General features: G+C 43.3%; 1 protein-coding gene and 1 long non-coding RNA gene across 3 annotated transcripts in view; one reads left to right on the forward strand and one right to left on the reverse strand.

Annotated features, from left to right (window-relative positions):
• Positions 1–712: 712 nt before the first annotated feature.
• LOC111954974 (ATP-binding cassette sub-family F member 1) lies at positions 713–19461 on the forward strand. 2 transcript variants are annotated; one of them, XM_070436187.1, is made up of 24 exons: positions 713–924; positions 1535–1581; positions 1715–1792; positions 2207–2327; positions 2450–2481; positions 2625–2726; positions 3192–3248; positions 3580–3678; positions 3825–3893; positions 4162–4236; positions 4369–4464; positions 9088–9210; positions 9899–10085; positions 10259–10398; positions 10660–10808; positions 11313–11396; positions 11566–11690; positions 13361–13473; positions 13581–13755; positions 13837–13911; positions 13997–14067; positions 14183–14384; positions 14473–14610; positions 18589–19461. In XM_070436187.1, the coding sequence occupies exons 1-24, from the start codon at positions 855–857 to the stop codon at positions 18753–18755; spliced, it is 2595 nt and encodes an 864-aa protein (XP_070292288.1). In that variant the 5' UTR covers positions 713–854; the 3' UTR covers positions 18756–19461. The 2 variants fall into 2 exon arrangements, with proteins under 2 accessions (XP_070292288.1, XP_070292289.1); XM_070436188.1 differs by lacking the exon at positions 3192–3248.
• Positions 19462–21625: 2164 nt separating this feature from the next.
• LOC111955266 (uncharacterized) overlaps positions 21626–23314 on the reverse strand; it is a 4348-nt gene continuing 2659 nt past the window's right edge. The window contains exons 4-5 of the long non-coding RNA XR_002876099.2: positions 21988–22048; positions 21626–21833 (exon numbers count right to left, since the gene is read on the reverse strand). This is a non-coding gene — a long non-coding RNA (uncharacterized lncRNA). The remainder of the gene's footprint in view (positions 21834–21987; positions 22049–23314) is intronic.

Raw genomic sequence — 23314 nt, forward strand, 5'->3', positions numbered from 1 at the left:
TGTAACTGACCCAAGATTAAGGAAAGCTTTGACTATGTACAGACAGTGACCATAGCCTTGCTATTGAGAGAGGCTGCCATAGTCAGACCTGGCTCTCAAGAGAAGACAGGCTATGTACACACTGCCCAGAAAATGAGGTGGAAAATGAGCTGCACTTCCTAACCTGGCAAATGTATGACCATATAAGAGACACATACTTTCTCAGATTACACAGACGCACAAAGAATTTGAAAACAAATCCAATTTTGATAAACTCATTTCTATTGGGTGAAATACCACAGTGTGCCATCACAGCAGAAATATTTGTGACCTGTTGCCACAAGAAAAGGGCAACCAGTGAAGAACAAACACCATTGTAAATACAACCCATATTTATGTTTATTTATTTTTGCCTTTTGTACTTTACTATTTTCACATTGTTATAAACTGTACATAGCCACAATATGATATTTGAAATGTCTCTATTTCTCTTAAACTTTTGTGAGTGTAATGTTTACTGTTTACGCCATTAGATTTTTTTATGGACCAAATTCGACACTCATTGACCTCCATACGAAAACTCCTCGCTTGCTGAGAGAAAGAAACGAAAGAATACCACCTGCTAGAGAAGACAGATTTTTGGCCGAGTTGGGCCAATGATGTGTTTTATACACGTCATTGAGTTAGGCCTCTCGCCTTGCTTCTTCCTCTTTGGTGGTGCTCTCGCTACGTCATGAAGAGAGAAATTCTCAGGCCGCATGTTGTGACAAAACACTCGCGCTTCACTGACAGCCACTCTTACCACTGATTTTAAGTTATTAGAAGACACATTCAGGTGGTTATCTGTTAATATACGTATAAATAAATAGACGAAAATGCCCAAGAAAGCAAAAGAAGATGCAGAATGGGAAGGAGAAGAGGGAGCAGCCCCACCAGCGGCGGCAGGTACCTAATTGTTAGCAGCTAAGCTAACGGTTACAACTGAATCCTTTCCAGCCACTGCACCACAGTTGTTAACGTTAGCTATTGTGCATCAATGTGATATTTCATTAACAAGTAGCTGTCCTGGCTGTCATATGATAGGGATTATTTTGACAAAAAGTGTGGCATTAGCGATGGTTAACTACCTAGAAACTACGTTAGCTAACTTGCTATCAATGTTTTGAAAATGATGCAATGCCATATGCATTCCTTGTAATTGTCAGACAAATGATTCCTTGTTCTCTACTTGACAGTCAAGTAACGTTAGAGACACACTTCAACATGTAAAAGGGGTCCTTTGCGGAAGAATAATCAACACAGGGTCATGGCTAGTTATGAATTTCTCATTCATTGAAGTAATGAAGGCTAGGTTAGCTCTGTCATAGCTCATATGCATTGTTAGAAGAACTGCTGTGTTGACCAAAGTCATTCTGAAAATGCGCCAGCCCCTGCTCCCCTTATAACGGGCTCCCCCTCTGGCTCATTCAGACCCTCTCTTTTGTCACTCCGTGCATCCATATGTTGATGACAAACTTAATAATTTTGTTACCTACATTTTCTCTCCCCTCTATAGAAAAATCAGTTAAGAAAGGAAAGAAGGATAAGAAGGGGAAGAAGAGTGTGAGTATACCTCTTTTGGTGATATTTTGAGTAGATTGAATGAGGTGAGAAAGAAAATGTAATTGTCGATGTGTGAACACGTTAAACAAAATGTATCAACATCTCTCATTGACTGTCACACTCTCTCACACAGTTCTTTGATGAGCTGGCCACAGATAACAAAAAAGAGGATGGACTTGTGGCGAAGGAGACTCAAGGAAAGCAGGTAATTGTTTTCCTTGACTAATACAGATTATCATATAGGTCATTTTCAGTTGGATTACTTATATTTGCAATACTGTATGTATCAATAACATGATATCCAGTGAAATGTTGTCATTAATAGGTCCACCTATTACATAATTGTTATGTTTCTTCCCTTCCCACCTAATTTGCTCTCTTGAAAGACAGAAGATGAGCTTGAAGAGGTTGGGGAGGTAGCCACTACTAGCCAGAGTGGTAGCTAGCTTGCAGTATTGAATCTCCAACATAGAAAATCATGATATATATATATATATATATATATATATATATATTTTAAAAATCGTGACCTATGTGTTTCGTGTGGTCCCTCCCTGCTAATACCTAGCCCTAGTAGTCATGTGAACCATAATGCCTGTCTAATCTATTTTGCTATCGGTCTCAGAAGAAAAAGAAAGACCGGCGGAAAGGTAAAGGTGGAGAGGGAGACGATGATGATGACGAGGATATGATGGAGAAACTGAAGAAGCTGTCAGTGCAAGCCAGCGAGGACGAGGAAGAGGAGGGTAAGTTAACTGCTTAGTAAGTATGTCAAACGTAAATTATGTATACATTTCAAGCTGGAAATGTGCGGAGTTGATAGCTTAGCTAGATTTTCATCAACTTCTTGCTCTCTCTCTTATTTCAGTTGTGGCCCCCAGAAAAGGCAAGGGAAATAAGGTGAGCGTGTTGTGCATGCAACAGTCTTGATCACTATATCTACAGTCTTAGCAGATTTGATCACTGTCTATTCTATTACATTTTGAGGGGAGACTATGCTATAATCCACTTTTAAATTGTATTTGTTATTTTTGTTGTCTCAGGCCGGGAACATATTTGCAGCTCTCAGTCAGGGAGACAGTGATGGTGATGATGGAGTGGCTGGAGGGGAGGATGATAATGATGAAGAAGAGAGACGGATGAAGGTGTGTGGGGTTTGCTTCTTATGTTTATGTATCATGTTCTCTGACTTTGAATGTTGATTCTATTGATACTTTTTGTTTCAAAGGTCCAGGCAGCTCTAAGAATGTGTTTATGTTTACTAATTCATCCATCCCTCCCCGTATCGTTCTTTCCTTTTCTACTGTCTTCTCTTCTCTTTTGGATTTCATCACAGACTTACAATAAGACCTGCTACACATGTTCACATCCATATTCTTAGTGATTCCTAAATCATTTTTTTTTTTAATTGCATTTCATCTACATGCTTTGGACAAATTAGCATTGGCCAGAAAGGTTGGGGCTTGCAAGGCACTTAGAATCTAATGATTTGAATCAAGCATGTTATTTTTCTTCATAATGACATGGTGCTCTGGTGTAAGGACATGTCTAATATGAAGGAACTGGTGTATCTGTGTGCGTGTCCGTGCGTCTTTAATACTTTAACACAGGAGGTTGAGAAGGTGCAGAAGGGCAAGAAAAAAGATAAACCTAAGCCAAAAGCAAAGGTGGGTGATGGAATGTTTCTTCTCCTTCTGCACTCTTTTCCTTCCCTCTCCTTTCCCCTTTCTTCATACCCTTCGCCCCTGTGCCTGTCTGTTTCCCATCCAACAGGGTTGATAACAGAAGGCAGCACATTTTAAATGTTCACTAACACATTCCCCTCTCAATCCATTCCCTTTTATTCCACTCTACTCTTTGTTTGACGTCTTTCTCTTCGTACACCTCATATCTGCAGATCTAACCCACTGAGATACTCAATACAATAAAACCGTGTGAGTCTGATCTCACTTGTTCCCAGACATGGAGCCTCACTCTATTTTTACTACATAATACCAGGCTCCCTCTGATGATGAGGCGGAGGAAGAGATGAAAGACAAGGATGAGAAAAAAGCTGTGAAAAAGAACAAGAACCCAGAGGCTAAAACAACACCCAAGGTCATGCTTCTGATTGGCTTGGTGGAATATTGCTTACACTTATCAAATCATTTTAGATCTACTGGAGTATCCAGAGAGTATTGATTTGGGATTCAGCATTATGTTGAGAACTAAATGAGAAACTCTCCTTTTCTCTTCCCATGTAGGCAACTGAGGAGGATGAAGCAGAGGAGGAGAAGCCTCAGCCGAAGAAAGGCAAGAAGGAACAGCCCAAGGTGAGTGAAGAGCTCTCTCTGGTGTTAACAACACAAACTTTGTTTAAAACTGTTTTCCTTTTGGAATGTAGGGATGGCATTCGATTGAAAAAATAATATTGGGTTAGCGACGTATAGTGTGACCAAGTCCCAATACCCCCACCTGTAAACTGTCAAGAATGCAGGCCAATATAATGCATGGCCACAGTGTATGGGTCACAGTTACACTTAATGTCTTGTCAAGGTAGTTTCTGTAAAACCATAATGCTGTGTGACTTGTCCCATTCAGAGGATGAACAAACCTGCTCGCCCGCCTCGCAGCGAAGATGAAGAGGGTGAAGACGATGAAGACGACACAATGAAGGTGTGTTTTTATAGTCTAATCTGAGTCTGCTATATGGAAGGGTCATACATAGCATGTAGAGCCGCCATAGAACGCCTAACTCCCTCTCATAGAACTGTCTCTCCCTCTGTCTGCCTCCCTCTCTGCTGTCAGTGTGCTGAAGACGTGATCGCAGAGCAGGAGCAGGAGAAAGGTGACGACCCCTTTGCCAACATGAGCAAGAAGGAGAAGAAGAAGAAAAAGAAAATGGTAACCAGTCTATACATACACTACCGGTCAAAAGTTTTAGAACACCTACTCATTCAAGGGTTTTTCTTTATTTGTACTATTTTTTACATTGTAGAATAGTAGTGAAAATGTCAAAGCTATGAAATAACACATATGGAATCATGTAGAAACCAAAAAAGTGTTAAACAAATCTAAATATATTTTATATTTGAGATTCTTCAAATAGCCACCCTTTGCTTTGATGACAGCTCTGTACACTCTTGGCATTCTCTCAACCAGCTTCACCTGGAATGCTTTTCTAAAAGTCTTGGCGTTCCCACATATGCTGAGCATTTGTTGGCTGCTTTTCCTTCACTCTGCGGTCTGACTCATCCCAAACCATCTCAATTGGGTTGAGGTCGGGTGATTGGGGAGGCGAGGACGTCATCTGATGCAGCACTCCATCACTCTCCTTATTGGTAAAATATCCCTTACACAGCCTGGAGGTGTGTTGGGTCATTGTCCTGTTGAAAAACAAATGATAGTCCCACTAAGTGCAAACCAGACGGGATGGTGTTTCGCTGCAGAATGCTATGGTAACCATGCTGGTAAAGTGTGCCTCGAATTCTAAATAAATCAGACAGTGTCACCAGCAAAGCACCCCCACACAATAACACCTCCTCCTCCATGCTTTTACGGTAGGAAATACACATGCAGAGATCATCCGTTCACCCATACCACGTCTCACAAAGACATGGCGGTTGGAAACGAGAATCTCCAATTTGGACTCCAGACCAAAAGACAAATTTCCACCTGTCTAATGTCCATTGCTCGTGTTTCTTGGCCCAAGCAAGTCTCTTCTTCTTGTTGGTGTCCTTTAGCAGTGGTTTCTTTGAAACAATTTGACCATGAAGGCCTGATTCACAGTCTCCTCTGAACAGTTGATATTGAGATGTGTCTGTTACTTGAACTCTGAAGCATTTATTTGGGCTGCAATCTGAGGTGCAGTTAACTCTAATGAATTTATCCCTGCAGCAGAGATGACTCTGGGTCTTCCTTACCTGTGACGGTAAGTTTCATCATAGCCAGTTTCATCATAGCGCTTGATGGTTTTTGCGACTGTACTTTAAGAAACTTTCAAAGTTCTTGATATGTTCTGCATTGACTGACCTTCATGTCTTAAAGTAATGATGGACTGTCGTTTCTCTTTGCTTATTTCAGCTGTTCTTGCCATAATATGGACTTGGTCATTTACCAAATAATCTTCTGTATACCCCCCCACCCCACCTCATCACAACACAACACAACAGATTGGCTCCATAGCTTTGAGAAGGAAAGGCATTCCATAAATTTACTTTTAACAAGGCACACCTGTTAATTGAAATGCATTCCAGGTGACTACATCATGAAGCTGGTTGAGAGATTGCAAAGTGTGTGCAAAGCTGTCAACAAGGCAAATCAAATCAAAGTTTATTTGTCACGTGTGCCGAATACAACAGGTGTAGTAGACCTTACAGTGAAATGCTTACTTACAGGCTAGTAGGTAGGTAAAGAAATAAAACAACAGTAAAAAGACAGGCTATATACAGTAGCGAGGCTATAAAAGTAGCGAGGCTACATACAGACACGGGTTAGTCAGGCTGATTGAGGTAGTATGTACATGTAGATATGGTTAAAGTGACTATGCGTATATGACTACCTGTTCAGGAGTCATATGGCTTGGGGGTAAAAACTGTTGAGAAGCCTTTTTGTCCTAGACTTGGCACTCCGGTACCGCTTGCGGTAGTAGAGAGAACAATCTGTGGCTGGGGTATTTGATCATTTTTAGGGCTTTCCTCTGACACCGCCTGGTRTAGAGGTCCTGGATGGCAGGCAGCTTAGCCCCAGTGATGTACTGGGCCGTACGCACTACCCTGTAGTGCCTTGTGGTCAGAGGCTGAGCAATTGCCGTACCAGGCAGTGATGCAACCAGTCAGGATGCTCTCGATGTTGCAGCTGTAGAACCTTTTGAGGATCCCAGGACCCATGCCAAATCTTTTTGTTTCTTGAGGGGGAATAGGCTTTGTTGTGCCCTCTTCACGACTGTCTTGGTGTGTTTGGACCATTCTAGTTTGTTGTTGATGTGGACACCAAGGAACTTGAAGCTCTCAACCTGCTCCACTACAGCCCCGTCGATAAGAATGGGGACGTGCTCGGTCCTCCTTTTCCTGTAGTCCACAATCATCTCCTTTGTCTTGATCACGTTGAGGGAGAGGTTGTTGTCCTGGTACCACACGGCCAGGTCTCTGACCTCCCTATAGGCTGTCTCGTCGTTGTCGGTGATCAGGCCTACCACTGCTGTGTCATCAGCAAACTTAACGATGGTGTAGGAGTCGTGCCTGGCCATGCAGTCGTGGGTGAACTGGGAGTACAGGAGGGCACTGAGCACGCAACCCTGGGGAGCTCCAGTGTTGAGGATCACCGTGGCAGATGTGTTGCTACCTACCCTGACGGCCCGTCAGAAAGTCCAGGATCCAGTTGCAGAGGGAGGTGTTTAGACCCAGGATCCTTAGCTTATTGATGAGCTTTGAGGGTACTATGGTGTTGAACGCTGAGCTGTAGTCAATGAATAGCATTCTCACATAAGTGTTCCTTTTGTCCAGGTTGGAAAGGGCAGTGTGGAGTGCAATAGAGATTGCATCATCTGTGGATTTTGGGCACAGGGACTATGGTGGTCTGCTTGAAACATGTTGGTATTACAGACTCAATCAGGGACATGTTGAAAATGTCAGTGAAGACACCTGCCAGTTGGTCAGCACATGCCCGGAGCACACGTCCTGCTAATCCGTCTGGCCCCGCAGCCTTGTGTATGTTGACCTGTTTAAAGGTCATACTCACGTCGGCTACGGAGAGCGTGATCACACAGTCGTCTGGAACAGCTGATGCTCTCATGCATGCCTCAGTGTTTCTTGCCTCGAAGCGAGCATAGAAGTGATTTAGATCGTCTGGTAGGCTCGTGTCACTGGGCAGCTCGCGGCTGTGCTTCCCTTTGTAGTCTGTAGTAGTTTGCAAGCCTTGCCACATAAGACGAGCGTCCGAGCCAATGTAGTATGATTCAATCTTAGCCCTGTATTGACGCTTTGCCTGTTTGATGGTTCGTCGCAGGGCATAGCAGGATTTCTTGTTAGAGTCCCGCACCTTGTAAGCGGCAGATCTACCCTTTATCTCAGTGCGAATGTTGCCTGTAATCCATGGCTTCTGGTTGGGGTACAGTCACTGTGGGGACGACGTCCTCGATGCACTTATTGATAAAGCCAGTGACTGATGTGGTGTACTCCACAATGCCATCGGAAGAATCCCGGAACATGTTCCAGTCTGTGATAGCAAAACAGTCCTGTAGTTTAGCATCTGCTTCATCTGACCACTTTTTTATAGAGCTGGTGCTTCCTGTTTTAATTTTGGCTTGTAAGCAGGAATCAGGAGGATGGAGTTGTAGTTGGATTAACCAAATGGAGGGCGAGGGAGAGGTTTGTACGCGTCTCTGTGTGTGTACAGGTGATCTAGAATTATTTTCCCTCTGGTTGCACATTTAACATGTTGATGGAAATTTGGTAGAACTGATTTAAGTTTCCCTGCATTAAAGTCTCCAGCCACTAGGAGCGCCGCCTCTGGGTGAGTGGTTTCCTGTTTGCTTATTTCCTTATACAGCTGACTAAGTGCGGTGTTAGTGCCAGCATCTGTCTGTGGTGGTAAATAAACATCCAACGAAAGTATAGCTGAAAACTCTCTAGGCAAGTAGTGTTGCCTTCAATTTATCACAATATACTCTACTTCAGGCGAGCAAAATCTAGAGACTTCCTTAGATTTCGTGCTTGCCGGTGCTTGCCCTCGTCTTACCGGAGTGTGCTGTTCTAGCTTGCCGGTGCAGCGTATAGCCCGCTAGCTGAATATCCATGTCGTCATTCAGCCACGATTTCGTGAAACATAGGATATTACAGTTTTTGATGTCCTGTTGGTAGGATATTCGTGGTCGTACCTCGTCTAGTTTATTGTCCAATGATTGCACGTTGGCGAGTAGTATTGACGGTAACGGCAGCTTTCCCACTCGCCTTTTCCGGGTCCTGACCAGGCATCCGGCTCTTTGTCCTTTGTACCTGCGTCGCTTCCTCTTGCAAATAACGGGGATGTTGGCCCTGTCGGGTGTTTGGAGAATGTCCTGTGTGTCTTGCTTGTTGAACAAAAAATCTTTGTATAATCCGAGGTGAGTGATCGCTGTCCTGATATTCAGAAGCTCTTTTTTGCCGCAAGATACGGTTGCAGAAACATTATGTACAAAATAAGTTATAAATAACACGAAAACCCCCCACATAATAGCACAATTGGTTGGGCGCCCGTAAAACTGCTGCCATTTCTTCCGGCGCCATTGTCTGGGTGGCTATTTGAAGAATCTCAAATATAAAGTATATTTTGATTTAACACTTTTTTGGTTACTACATGATTCCATATGTGTGTTGATGTCTTCACTCGTATTCTACAATGTAGAAAATTGTACAAATAAAGAAAAACCCTTGCATTAGTAGGTGTTCTAAAACCTTAGTGTACCTTACCGGTAGTGTATGCTCGACCAGACACAGAAGAAGCTTTTTATTCGTTGGAAGTGTGTGTCCATGCCTCTGTGTTTTATAGATAGAATATGAGAAGCAGGTGGCCAGTGTGCGTGCTGCCAACGCCATCGAGGGCGATTTCTCAGTGTCCCAGGCTGAGTTGTCTTCCAGGCAGGCCATGCTGGAGAACGCATCAGATATCAAGGTGACCTGACCGTCTCAACTCTTCTAGTGTTACTTTATTCTGAAGAATTAAGTGAAAAGTTAATAGAACATAGTTCTTGAATACTGAAGAAAATTTATTAAATGTTTCTAAGTAGACAGTATGAGGTAGTCCCTTCAACCATTCTATACTGTAGAAAAGGGAAAAGGGATGGGCAACTTTGATGGGGGTGGGGGCCACAAAACCCCATGGGCAGAGAAGATTTTTCAGTTTTATAACTAATTTCCTGTAATTCTACACATTTTGCCATTGGGTGGAGAGAAATGTTTTGAATATGATATCTGATTGGGACTGACTAACAAAATCAATGGGGGCACCCCGGACGTTAATTCGACCATGATAGTACGTTTAGATAGGCGGACAGGTATGTCAGCTAACATTTTTTAGATTTGCTGACTGACTTACTATCAGTGACTGACATAAGAGAAAAACTGCTAATGCACAACCAAATTTTGAAATTGCTCTTTGTGTATTCTACTGCTCTAACTTGTAACAGTAAGTTGACACCCCAACTGAGTTCCTAATTAAAAGCAAAAATGGAAATTGATCTGAGGGCCTTCGGGCTGCCAGTTGCCCATCCTGCCTGCAGAATGTCAAGTGGGAATCCATGAAGTTCTATGAGTATCAGAGTTCACCTGTAGGGGTTTCAGTGTTTTAATGTCTCCCTCAGCTGGAGAGGTTCAGTATATCAGCTCACGGGAAGGAGCTGTTTGTCAACGCAGATCTCCTGGTGGTGGCAGGAAGACGCTACGGTCTGGTTGGACCTAACGGGAAGGGGAAGACCACTCTCCTGAAACATATTGCCAACAGAGCTCTCAGTATCCCTCCTAACATCGACGTGCTGCTCTGTGAGCAAGGTATTTCACTTGCCCTCTGAAGAATACCCACCCACCCCATCATACCCTTCTCTCTCTGTCATCATCTATCTGTTTGCATGTCTTTTGTCCCTACCCCCTGTCTCAACACTCCTCTCTACTCCTCTTCTCCCTTCACCCCAACCCTCTCTAACACCCTATGTCTCTCTCCATAGAGGTGATAGCTGATGACACACCGGCGGTCCAGGCTGTGTTGAAGGCAGACACGAGGCGTCTGAAGCTCCTAGAAGAGGAGAGACAACTCCAGGCTCTGCTGGAGAAAGGAGAAGACAGCGTGGCTGAGAGACTGGACAAGGTTTGGTGAAGTATTATAATGAAACCCTAATGCCTAGTTAAATAAAATAAAAACAATTTATAAAATAAAGTTAGATCTGCCTGGCGAAATATCCACTTCCTAATTTCTATAATAATGTATTGGATACACCGTTTTTTAATTCAGACTGTGGTAACATACTTTGGAGTTATTGTCTCTTAGGCTGCATTGAGACAGAAATGTAATATCTGTCAATAGACTAAGACACTGCTTGTCTACATATTGTGTGTCCGTCTCAACCAGGTCTATGAGGAGTTGAGGATTATTGGGGCAGCAGCAGCGGAGGCTAAAGCCCGTCGTATCCTGGCTGGTCTCTCCTTCACCCCAGAGATGCAGAATCGAGCTACCAAGAAGTTCTCTGGAGGCTGGAGGATGAGAGTCTCACTTGCCAGGTAAGACTTTTTTGGAAATCCAGGTGTAGGATCTTAATTTGATCACTCTTTTGTTGCTGAGAATTTGAAATCCAGATGAGTTTCATGATTTCAATAAATTCACTGAAAACCCACACTATCACATGGTTATTAACAGTATCGCACTTTTCATGTAACCCAGTTTTGGCCAGCTAATAGCATAACCACCAATCAAGCAACATTATGGACTTAACATTCAAATCCTGTTGCTGTAGGATTATTTTACCGTGACAACATAGGTCAAATGAAGATCCTATATCTGTAGACCCCCTAGCCCTGCTTAGGCACTTATATAGATCTGAAAGGATTTGATTTAGAGATTTTAGCTATATGGCAATTGCTTCAATTGTTTTTTTCTTTAGCTACTTTTTTAAAAGTGCATTTTTGCAGAGTCACTTTTAGAGATAATAAAACAAAAGCATAACAGAGATAAAAACAGCAGTGAAAACTCTAACCTAAGCTTCCTGTGGCTCTCTCTCCTACCAGAGCTCTGTTCATGGAGCCCACCCTGCTGATGCTGGATGAGCCCACCAATCATCTTGACCTCAACGCTGTCATCTGGCTCAACAAGTAAGGGCACACCACACACAGTCTTTTACATAAATATAATTTATTTCACAGGGACAGGACACAGTGATAGGCCACACAACATGCAGCTGCTTACTCAATGGGTCTCCTTTCAGCCCTGCATCTGTGAATGATACACTACAGTGGCTAATATATCAATCTCTCCACCTAGCTACCTTCAGGGCTGGAAGAAGACTCTCCTCATCGTGTCTCACGACCAGAGTTTCCTGGACGATGTGTGTACTGACATCGTTCACCTGGACAACCAGAAACTTTATTACTACAGAGGGAACTACTGTGAGTATTAGCTATGTACATTCTTTCTCCTTCCCCACAAACTGTTAGCCTGGAAATACTTCAACACAACAAAAAACGTATTTCTCTCAAATGTTGTGTACAAATGTGTTTATATCCCTGTTAGTGAGCATTTCTCCTTTACTAAGATAATCCATCCACCTGACAGGTGTGGCATATCAAGAAGCTGATTCAACAGCATGATCATTACACAGGTGCACCTTGTGCTGGGGGCAATAAAAGGTCACTCTAAAATGTGCAGTTTTGTCACACAACACAATGCCGCAGATGTCTCAAGTTTTGAGGGAGCATGCAATTGGCATGTTGACTGCAGGAATATCTACCAGAGCTGTTGCCAGAGCATTGAATGATAATTAACATAAGCCCATAACGCTCTACCATAACGTTGTTTTAGAGAATTTGGCCGTACGTCCAACCGGCCTCACAACCGCAGACCATGTGTAACCACGCCAGCCCAGGACCTCCACATCTTCACCTGCGGGTTCGACTGAGACCAGCCACCCGGACAGCTGATAAAACTGTAGGTTTGCACAGCCAAATAATTTCTGCACAAACCGTCTCAGGGAAGATCATCTGCGTGCTCGTTGTCCTCACCAGGTTCTTGACCTGACTGCAGTTCGGGGGCATAACCGACTTCTGTGGGCAAATGCTCACCTTAGATGACCACTGGCACGCTAGAGAAGTGTTCTCTTCACAGATGAATCCCTGTTTCAACTGTGCCGGGCAGATGGAAAACAGTGTGTTTGGAGTTGTATGGGCGAGAGGTTTGCTGATGTCAATGTTACGAACAGAGTACCCCGTGGTGGCAGTGTGGATATGGTATGGATAGGCATTAGCTACGAACACAATTGCATTTTATCGATGGCAATGTGAACGCTCAGAAATACTGAAGGCCCATTGTCGTGCCATTCATCCACCTCCATCACCTCACTGATAATGCATGGCCCCATGTCGCAATCTACACAATTCCTAGAAACGGAAATTGTCCCCGTTCTTCCATGGCCTGCATACCAGACATGTCACCCATTGACCAACGCTTGGGATGCTCTGGATCGACGTGTGTTCCAGTTCCAGCCAATATCCAGCAACTTCGCACAGCCATTGAAGAAGAGTGGGACAACATTCCACAGGCCACAATCAACAGCCTGATCAACTCAATGCGAAGGAGATGTGTCGCTGCATGAGGCAAATAGTGGTCACACCAGATACTGACTGGTTTTCTTATCCACACCCCTACTTTTTTTTTAAGGTATCTTTGACCAACAGATGCATATCTGTATTCCCAGTCCTGTGAAATCCATTGATTAGGGCCTAATGAACTGTAACTTGGTAAAATCTTTGAAATTGTCGTATGTTGCATTTTTTGTGTGTGTTCTATTAATGTAGAACATGTATCTGATCTCTCCAGGAGTAGCATCAGTTGTATTTTGCATGCTAGAGGCATCTAACCCTCACACTTGTCTTTTTCGACTGGCACTGACTTAGTTGATAACCACTTTATTGACACAAAATGTACTTAATACAACTGAGATTTGGTTATTTATGACTGAGCTATGTCTCACCTAGCTATCTTAAGATGAACTGTTATACTACATCTGGGTAAGAGTGTCTGCTAATTTACTAAAATGTATTTTTCACTCTGTCTCCCTCAGTGACGTTTAAGAAGATGTACGTTCAGAAGCAGAAGGAGCTCCAGAAACAGTACGACAAACAGGAGAAGAAGCTCAAGGATCTCAAGGCTGGAGGGAAGTCCACCAAACAGGCTGTAAGTTTAGTTCAGCTACCTCTGTTTAGACATGGTTCTACCTGGATCTGTCTGTCAGTCTCTCTGTACTTCTCCTATCATCCACTGTTTTCTGTCTATCTCTCTAGGAGAAGCAGACTAAGGAAACCTTGACCAGGAAGCAGGCGAAGGGAAAGAAGAAGGGAGGGGTGGAAGAGGAGAGTCAGGAAGCAACAGAGCTGCTCAAACGACCCAAAGAGTACACTGTCAAATTCACCTTCCCCAACCCCCCTTCTCTCTCTCCTCCCATCCTCGGACTGCACAGTGAGTTCTCCCCCTCTCTTTTTTCTCTTCCTCTCTTTCTTTGTATATCCCTGTTAACCCTCCGCTCTCTGTCTGTCTCAGGTGTGGACTTTGCCTTTGAGGGACACAAACCTCTCTTCAAGAATGTGGACTTTGGTATCGACATGGAGACTAGAAGTATGGAGAAATTATTTCTGTTTGAAAACCTGGGCCATGTCATTAGCCTCCATACTATACCTGACACCTCTTTATCCTTGTTCAGTTTGTATAGTTGGACCCAATGGAGTCGGGAAGAGTACCCTACTACTACTTCTCACTGGCAGGTTAAATCCAGTGAGTTTGCCTCCAAACAAAAACAACAGAAGTATCCTTACAAATGAAAATACGGCATCTGCTTTTTCACTGATGTCTGTGTGTCAGACTAAATGTGTGTTGATTTGCCTTTCAGATCAAGGGGGAGATGAGAAAGAACCATCGGCTGAAGGTGGGCTTCTTTAACCAGCAGTATGCTGACCAGCTGAACATGGAGGAGGCAGCTACAGAGTACCTCCAGAGGAACTTCAACCTGCCCTACCAGGACAGCAGGAAGTGTCTGGGCCGCTTCGGACTGGAGAGTCACGCACACACCATCCAGATCTCCAAGCTATCAGGTTAGGATTAGAAACATGCATGCACACACATGTGCAAACACGCACACCATCATCCATTGTCAATGTGTTTATGTTCCTCTCCATCCAGGTGGTCAGAAAGCCCGAGTGGTATTCGCTGAGCTGGCCTGTCGGCAACCTGACGTTCTCATCCTGGATGAGCCTACTAACAACCTGGACATTGAGTCGATCGATGCCTTATCAGAAGCGATCAATGAGTACAAAGGAGGTATGTACACAAATATGAGAGGCTGTTTGATTTTGAGGGTATCTTTTGTTTAAATGTAGGATCAGAAAGTAACCTCAGATATGGGTAGTGGTGGCCAATGTTCCCTCTAATTGTTTTCAGCACTGAGCAAATTTCAGGTCTGCTGAGCACAAACTTGAACGTTGTGAAAATTCTGTGTAACTTCTGGCGCGCGTTTACTGTGAACACTGAGGCTGTACCTGCTTTAAGCTACAGTTTTAATAGTGGCCAATTAGGCTACTGTGGCTATTTGATCATAATGTGGGCCTATCAGAGTGGCCTACCATTTAAAAATAAATAAAAAAATAGAAAATGCATAATATCCCATAATATATTAACATGGAAATAGCTGTTCTATCATTCATTCTACAGTAGCAGCCAATGTGTGGTGTTAAATGTAGGCCTACATTCCATGAGACTTTTGGAAAGAAAACATGTAAGGATTGACATTAACCTGTTTATCCACTTGTCCTTCAGACAAGGTGACTGAAACAAATTGATGCAAGAAACAACTTTACAAAAATCTAAACGCAACATGCAACGATTTCAAAGATTTTACTGAGCTGTAGTTCATATTAGGAAATCAGTCAATTGAAATGAATTAATTAGGCCCTAATCTATGGATTTCACAGGACTGGGAATACAGATATGCATCTGTTGGTCACAGATACCTTAAAGAAAATGTAGGGGCGTGGATCAGAAAACCAGTCAGTATCTGGTGTGACCACCATTTCCCTCATGCAGCGTGTCACATCTCCTTCACGTAGATTTGATCAGGCTGTTGATTGTGGAATGTTGTCCCACTCCTCTTCAATGGCTGTGCGAAGTTGCTGGACATTGGCGGGAACTGGAACACGCTGTCTTACACGTCGATCCAGAGCATGCCAAACATGCTCAATGGGTAACATTGGGTAACAGAGTATGCAGGGCATGGAAGAACTGGGACATTTTCAGCTTCCAGGAATTGTGTACAGATCCTTGAGACATGGGGCCATGCATTATCATGCTGAAACATGAGGTGATGACAGCGGATGAATGGCACAACAACGGGCCTCAAGATCTCGTCACGTTATCTCTGTGCATTCAAATTGCCATCGATAAAATGCAATTGTGTTCATTGTCTGTAACTTATGCCTGCCCATACCTTAACCCCATCCCTCCCATGGGGCACTCTGTTCAGTACGTTGATATGAGCAAACCGCTCGCCCACACGACACCATACACCTGGTCTGCGGTTGTGAGACCGGTTGGACGTACTGCCAAATTTTCTAAAACAATGTTGGAGACAGCTTATGGTAGAGAAAAGGACATTCAATTCTCTGGCAACAGCTCAGGCGGATATTCATGCAGTCAGCATGTCAAGTTGAGGGAGAGTGCAATTGGCATCTGTGGCATTGTGTTGTGAGACAAAACTGCATGTTTTTGTGGCTTTTTATTGCCCCCAGCACAAGGTACACCTGTGTAATAATGCTGTATAATAATCAGCTTCTTGATAATCCATCCACCTGACAAGTGTGGATTATCTTGGCTAAGGAGAGATGCTCACTAACAGGGATATAAACAAATTTGTGCCCAAAATGAGAGAAATAGGCTTTTTGTGCGTATAGAACATTTCTGGTATCTTTTATTTCAGCTCATGAAACATGTTGCGTTTATACACTGCTCAAAAAAATAAAGGGAACACTTAAACAACACAATGTAACTCCAAGTCAATCACACTTCTATGAAATTAAACTGTCCACTTAGGAAGCAACACTGATTGACAATAAATTTCACATGCTGTTGTGCAAATGGAATAGACAAAAGGTGGAAATTATAGGCAATTAGCAAGACACCCCCAAAAAAGGAGTTGATTCTGCAGGTGGTGACCACAGACCACTTCTCAGTTCCTAAGCTTCCTGGCTGATGTTTTGGTCACTTTTGAATGCTGGCGTGCTTTCACTCTAGTGGTAGCATGAGACGGAGTCTACAACCCACACAAGTGGCTCAGGTAGTGCAGTTCATCCAGGATGGCACATCAATGCGAGCTGTGGCAAAAAGGTTTGCTGTGTCTGTCAGCGTAGTGTCCAGAGCATGGAGACGCTACCAGGAGACAGGCCAGTACATCAGGAGACGTGGAGGAGGCCGTAGGAGGGCAACAACCCAGAGCAGGACCGCTACCTCCGCCTTTGTGCAAGGAGGTGCACTGCCAGAGCCCTGCAAAATGACCTCCAGCAGGCCACAAATGTGCATGTGTCAGCATATGGTCTCACAAGGGTCTGAGGATCTCATCTCGGTACCTAATGGTAGTCAGGCTCCCTCTGGCGAGCACATGGAGGGCTGTGCGGCCCCACAAAGAAATGCCACCCCACACCATGACTGGCCCACCGCCAAACCGGTCATGCTGGAGGATGTTGCAGGCAGCAGAACATTCTCCACGGCGTCTCCAGACTCTGTCACGTCTGTCACATGTGCTCATGTGCTCAGTGTGAACCTGCTTTCATCTGTGAAGAGCACAGGGCGCCAGTGGCGAATTTGCCAATCTTGGTGTTCTCTGGCAAATGCCAAACGTCCTGCACGGTGCTGGGCTGTAAGCACAACCCCCACCTGTGGACGTCGGGCCCTCATACCACCCTCATGGAGTCTGTTTCTGACCGTTTGAGCAGACACATGCACATTTGTGGCCTGCTGGAGGTCATTTTGCAGGGCTCTGGCAGTGCACCTCCTTGCACAAAGGCGGAGGTAGCGGTCCTGCTGCTGGGTTGTTGCCCTCCTACGGCCTCCTCCACGTCTCCTGATGTACTGGCCTGTCTCCTGGTAGCGCCTCCATGCTCTGGACACTACGCTGACAGACACAGCAAACCTTTTTGCCACAGCTCGCATTGATGTGCCATCCTGGATGAACTGCACTACCTGAGCCACTTGTGTGGGTTGTAGACTCCGTCTCATGCTACCACTAGAGTGAGAGCACCGCCAGCATTCAAAAGTGACCAAAACATCAGCCAGGAAGCATAGGAACTGAGAAGTGGTCTGTGGTCACCACCTGCAGAATCACTCCTTTTTTGGGGGTGTCTTGCTAATTGCCTATAATGTCCACCTTTTGTCTATTCCATTTGCACAACAGCATGTGAAATTTATTGTCAATCAGTGTTGCTTCCTAAGTGGACAGTTTGATTTCACAGAAGTGTGATTGACTTGGAGTTACATTGTGTTGTTTAAGTGTTCCCTTTATTTTTTTGAGCAGTGTATTTCTGTTCAGTGTAAAATGAATTATTACCATACTGTTATTACAGAGAATCAGACAAATTATGCTACCCTCTGCCGATTGACTACTTAGCTTATTCAAGCCTGTCTCAAAATTCAACACTGCTCTTTACCTAACTTGCTTTTCAAAGATGGCTAGAAATGCACACTTTTGTGCTCTTGTAGGAAGCAACCACTGCCCCATTGTTGACTAGAAATTAGCTATAACTGGGCTAATAACTCACTAGCAAAGAATATGTGAATATGAACAAATGTACACCCCTGGCTACATGCAGCTCTTGCTTTGAGCTCAAAACAAGCGCATCTACTCTCGACCACTCATGCTGTAAACACAGTCGAGTTAAAAGTAAATGGCAATGGTCTATTTGCATATAGGGATACTGAGGTCTGATTGGTTATGGCACACCGGTTTGTGTAAAGTATAGGCCTGAATCGTGTCTGTCAATGCAATAGAATCCGACTGCAATGTGCTCTGCCTACAATAAAATCTATTGCATTGTTCGTTTTGTTTCGATATGTTGATTTGATCACAATTCGCACAGTAGAGGGAAATGTGTTAACTAGTTTTCCCCTTTGAACTTTGGTGGTGGCATAAATAAAATGTCTGTCAACATCAAACATATAATTAGCATGCTGCTGATAGTGCCTTTTGGTAGACTCTTCTGACCGTGTTTCTCATATGTAACATGTTCATTCCTTGCTGTTGTCCCTCCATAGCGGTTATCATTGTGAGCCACGATGCCCGGCTGATCACTGAGACAGCCTGTCAGCTGTGGGTGGTGGAGGACCGGTCTGTCAACCAGATAGACGGGGACTTCGAGGACTACAAACGGGAGGTCCTGGAATCACTGGGGGAGACCCTGGTCCACAAGGTCAAAGAGTGACCTACCTACTGCAGAAACAGGGCTCTATTGGCACTCTATTCCCTGTACTGCACCATTTTCCACCAGAGCACTATGGGTCCTGGTCAAATACTGCACTATGTAGGGAATAGGGTGCCATTTTGAACAGACCCCAGGAGGAAATAGAAATGTAATGCAAAATAACCTACCACTGAAGCTGGCCATGTCATCAGTTCAGTGCTGGAGTGCATCTCGATAGTCTAAAGTGGCTTTGTTTCCTTGTCTCTCCTGATTGTACACCACTTATTTGAATAAGCATCATGGCTGAAGTCTCCCAAATCAGTTTATTCAAAGAAAGGTGTGGCAAGGAAGCCATGTTAAGAGTATTGAGAATACACCCCTGGTGTACTGCAGTATCCTCTCCGCCTATGATATGCATACATTTTCTTTAGTCTAATTTGCCACCTTGCCCCCCTCCAAACAACTGTATATCTGAAAAGATAGGGTGTGATTTGGAATTCAGAATTTGACTGGACAAGTGGGCATGTCTCACCCAGGTGACAATGGGACAGAAAGAGCAATATGCTGAAGTATTTCTATTATAGAGGAAATGGCAATACATTACCACTGGATTCACACATGTAGAAACCAAGCTCTTATTAACTGGGAATAAACATGTTGACACCTGTATGATCAAGTATTTACTACAGACAAAAAGGCAATTAAATAAATGGATTTTGCATCTTAATGTCTTTATTGTACAACTTGTCTCTGAATATTGAGCATAGATTACAGATTTCTCATGTACATGAGCTGATACTTCACGTATCAGTCATCCTGTTGTAGTTACTTTACCTCTACACACATATATACACACAGTAGAATTAGGAAGTTTCCATACACCTTGGCCAAATACATTTAAACTCAGTTTCACAATTCCTGACATTTAATACTAGTAAAGATTCCCTGTCTTAGGTCAGTTAGGATCACCACTTTATTTTAAGAATGTGAAATGTCAGAATAATAGTAGAGAATGATTTCTTTCTTTCATCACATTCCCAGTGGGTTAGAAGTATACATACACTCAATTAGTATTTGGTAGCATTGCCTTTAAATTGTTTAACTTAGGTCAAACATTTCGGGTAGCCTTCCACAAGCTTCCTACAATAAGGTGGTTGAATTTTGACCCATTCCTCCTGACAGAGCTGGTGTAACAGTCAGATTTGTAGGCCTCCTTGCTCACACACGCTTTTTCAGTTCTGCCCACAAATGTTCTATAGGATTGAGGTCAGGGCTTTGTGATGGCCACTCCAATACCTTGACCTTGTCCTTAAGCCATTTTGCCACAACTTTGGAAGTATGCTTGGGGTCATTATCCATTTGGAAGACCCATTTGCGACCAAGCTTTAACTTCCTGACTGAYGTCTTGAGATGTTGCTTCAATATTTCCACATTTTTCCTCATGCCATCTATTTTGTGAATTGCACCAGTCCCTCCTGCAGCAAAGCACCCCCAAACATGATGCTACCACCCCCATGCTTCACGGTTGGGATGGTGTTCTTTGTCTTGCAAGCATCCACCTTTTTCCTCCAAACATGGTCATTATGGCTAAACAGTTCTATTTTTGTTTCATCAGACCAGAGGACATTTCTCCAAAAAGTACGATCTTTGTCCCCATGTGCAGTTGCAAACCGTAGTCTGGCATTTTTATGGCGGTTTTTGAGCAGTGGCTTCTTCCTTGCTGAGAGGCCTTTCAGGTTATGTCGATATAGGACTCGTTTTACTATGGATATAGATACTTTGTACCTGTTTCCTCCAGCATCTTCACAATGTCCTTTGCTGTTCTGGGATTTATTTGTACTTTTCGCACCAAAGTACATTCATCTCTAGGAGACAGAACGCATCTCCTTCCTGAGCGGTATGATGGCTGCGTGGTCCCATGGTGTATATACTTGCTCCCAAGGATGAACCAGACTTGTGGAGGTTTACATTTTTTTGGCTGATTTCTTTTGATTTTCCCATGATGTCAAGCAAAGAGGCACTGAGTTTGAAGGTAGGCCTTGAAATACATCCACAGGTACACCTCCAATTGACTCAAATTATGTAAATTAGCCTATCAGAAACTTCTAAAGCCATGACATCATTTTCTGGAATTTTCCAAGCTGTTTAAAGGCACAGTCAACTTAGTGTATGTAAACTTCTGACCCACTGGAATTGTGATACAGTGAATTATAAGTGAAATAATCTGTCTGTAAACAATTGTTGAAAAATTACTTGTGTCATGCACAAAGTAGATGTAAGCATTTCACTGTTAGTCTACACTGGTTGTTTACAAAGTATGTGACAAATACAATTAGATTTTAAGTTGTAGCCTGTGAGGATAAGTGGCTGGAATGAATCAGTGATCTGTGACATGTTTTAGCAATACTCTCCCAAAAGCAATTAAAGCGATATTGCCATGAAAACAATATTTTATAACTTGTTTTAAAGCTGCAATATGTAACTTTTAGTGCGACCTGACCAAATTCACAGAAATGTGAATCTGTCACTCGCTGAAAGCAAGTCCAAGAAGCAGTAATATGTTCTGTGCGCTATTTCTATGCTTAAGTTTACTTTTAGCATCTTGGTTTTGTACACCATCTGAAAATACAATATCTTTGGTTATGGAAAAGATTTCACACTGCAGTTTAGATGGTACAATGATTCTTTACACTATACTTGCTTGTCACAAACTGAAATTAGACAAACTATTAGAATTTTAGCAACCAGGAAATGTCAGAGCGATTTCTGCATAGTGCATCTTTAAAACTTGCTCGTAAAAAGTGTTGGTTTTGAACCAGATGTTACTTTATGCAGGACTGTTTTCATCACTTAAACACCTATTGGCAGCCTCTCAGATTCCTGGCTGTGTCAACTCATCATTCATCAAATCAAAGACAACTTATTTCGATGAAACCAGCAAGCATTTAGATAACACCTACTGAATTCAGCATTGTTGATTCAGATTCATTCATAGAATTGTATACACATGACATAAATAGAAACCATCTAACCTGTCCGTGTGGGGTCATACACAACGCCTGTATTCGGGCTTATAAACTGTTGCAGCAGCTTCACATTCTGCAGAAAGACAATGGTCCATTGCTTACCAAACATAACATTGAATAGCTTGTTAAATCAACCTAACGAAATCAAAGGTAATACCATCTATTTTCACATTTCTCATAATGATTGTGTGTGTATATATGCCATGAGTAAATGTGAGAGACCAAACCTGATAGTGGATGATGGTGTCTCAACAAATTGGACAAGGGTTCCCACATATCCTGTCTCCTCTGAAGAAAACAAAACAGAAATAGTGATTAGAGTTTGTTTTTTTTCTTCACCTTTATTTAACCAGGTAAGCCAGTTGAGAACAAGTTCTCATTTACAACTGCGTCCTGGCCAAGACAAAGCAAACGTACAGTCAATAACAATAGAAAAATCTATATACAGTGTGTGTAAACGTAAGATTAGGGAGGTAGGGCAATAAATAGGCTATAGTGGAGAAATAATTACAATTTAGCATTAACACTGGAGTGATAGATGTGCAGATGATGATGTGCAAGTAGAGATACTGGGGTGCAAAAGATAAAAAATAAATAACAATATGGGGATGAGGTAGTTGGGTGGGCTGTGTACAGGTGCAGTGATCGGTAAGCTGCTCTGACAGCTGATGCTTAAAGTTAGTGAGGGAGATATAAGACTCCAGCTTCAGTGATTTTTGCAATTCGTTCCAGTCATTGGCCAAAAGAGGAGTGAGTTTCATTCTCGGCGCGCGGACTCTTTTCCTTGTATATATCAATGATGTCGCTCTTGCTGCTGGTGATTCTCTGATCCACCTCAACGCAGACGACACCATTCTGTATACTTCGGCCCTTCTTTGGACACTGTGTTATTAACAAACCTCCAGACGAGCTTCAATGCCATACAACACTCCTTCCGTGCCTCCAACTGCTCTTAAATGATAGTAAAACTAAATGCATGCTTTTCAACCGATCGCTGCCCGCACCCGCCTGCCCGACTAGCATCACTACTCTGGACGGTTCTAACTTAGAATATGTGGACAACTACAAATACCTAGGTGTCTGGTTAGACTGTAAACTCTCCTTCCAGACTCACATTAAGTATCTCCAATCCAAAATTAAATCTTGAATCGGCTTCCTATTCGCAAACAAGCTCCTTCACTCATGCTGCTAACATACCCTCGTAAAATTGACTATCCTACCGATCTTTGACTTCGGGATGTCATTTACAAAAAAAACTCCAGCACTCTACTCAGCAAATTGGATGTAGTCTATCACAGTGCTATCCGTTTTGTCACCAAAGCCCCATATACTACCCACCACTGCGACCTGTATGCTCTCGTTGGCTGGCCCTCGCTTCATATTCGTCGCCAAACCCACTGGCTCCAGGTCATCTATAAGTCTTTGCTAGGTAAGCCTGGCCTTATCTCAGCTCACTGGTCACCATAGCAACACCCACCCGAGCACGCGCTCCAGCAAGTATATTTCACAGGTTATCCCAAAGCCAACTCCTCTTTGCGCAGCAGTTTCTCTGCA

This window comes from Salvelinus sp. IW2-2015, linkage group LG30 (assembly GCF_002910315.2).
Source record: "Salvelinus sp. IW2-2015 linkage group LG30, ASM291031v2, whole genome shotgun sequence".
In the NCBI taxonomy this organism is placed as follows: domain Eukaryota; kingdom Metazoa; phylum Chordata; class Actinopteri; order Salmoniformes; family Salmonidae; genus Salvelinus; species Salvelinus sp. IW2-2015.

Bases quoted from the DNA above. Each gene is read 5' to 3' on its own strand.
- LOC111954974 (XM_070436187.1), top strand. From the start codon at position 855: ATGCCCAAGAAAGCAAAAGAAGATGCAGAATGGGAAGGAGAAGAGGGA. The intron at 1,582-1,714 runs GTGAGTATACCT...TCTCTCACACAG, and splicing joins ATAAGAAGGGGAAGAAGAGT to TTCTTTGATGAGCTGGCCAC. The intron at 13,912-13,996 runs GTATGGAGAAAT...ATCCTTGTTCAG, and splicing joins TATCGACATGGAGACTAGAA to TTTGTATAGTTGGACCCAAT.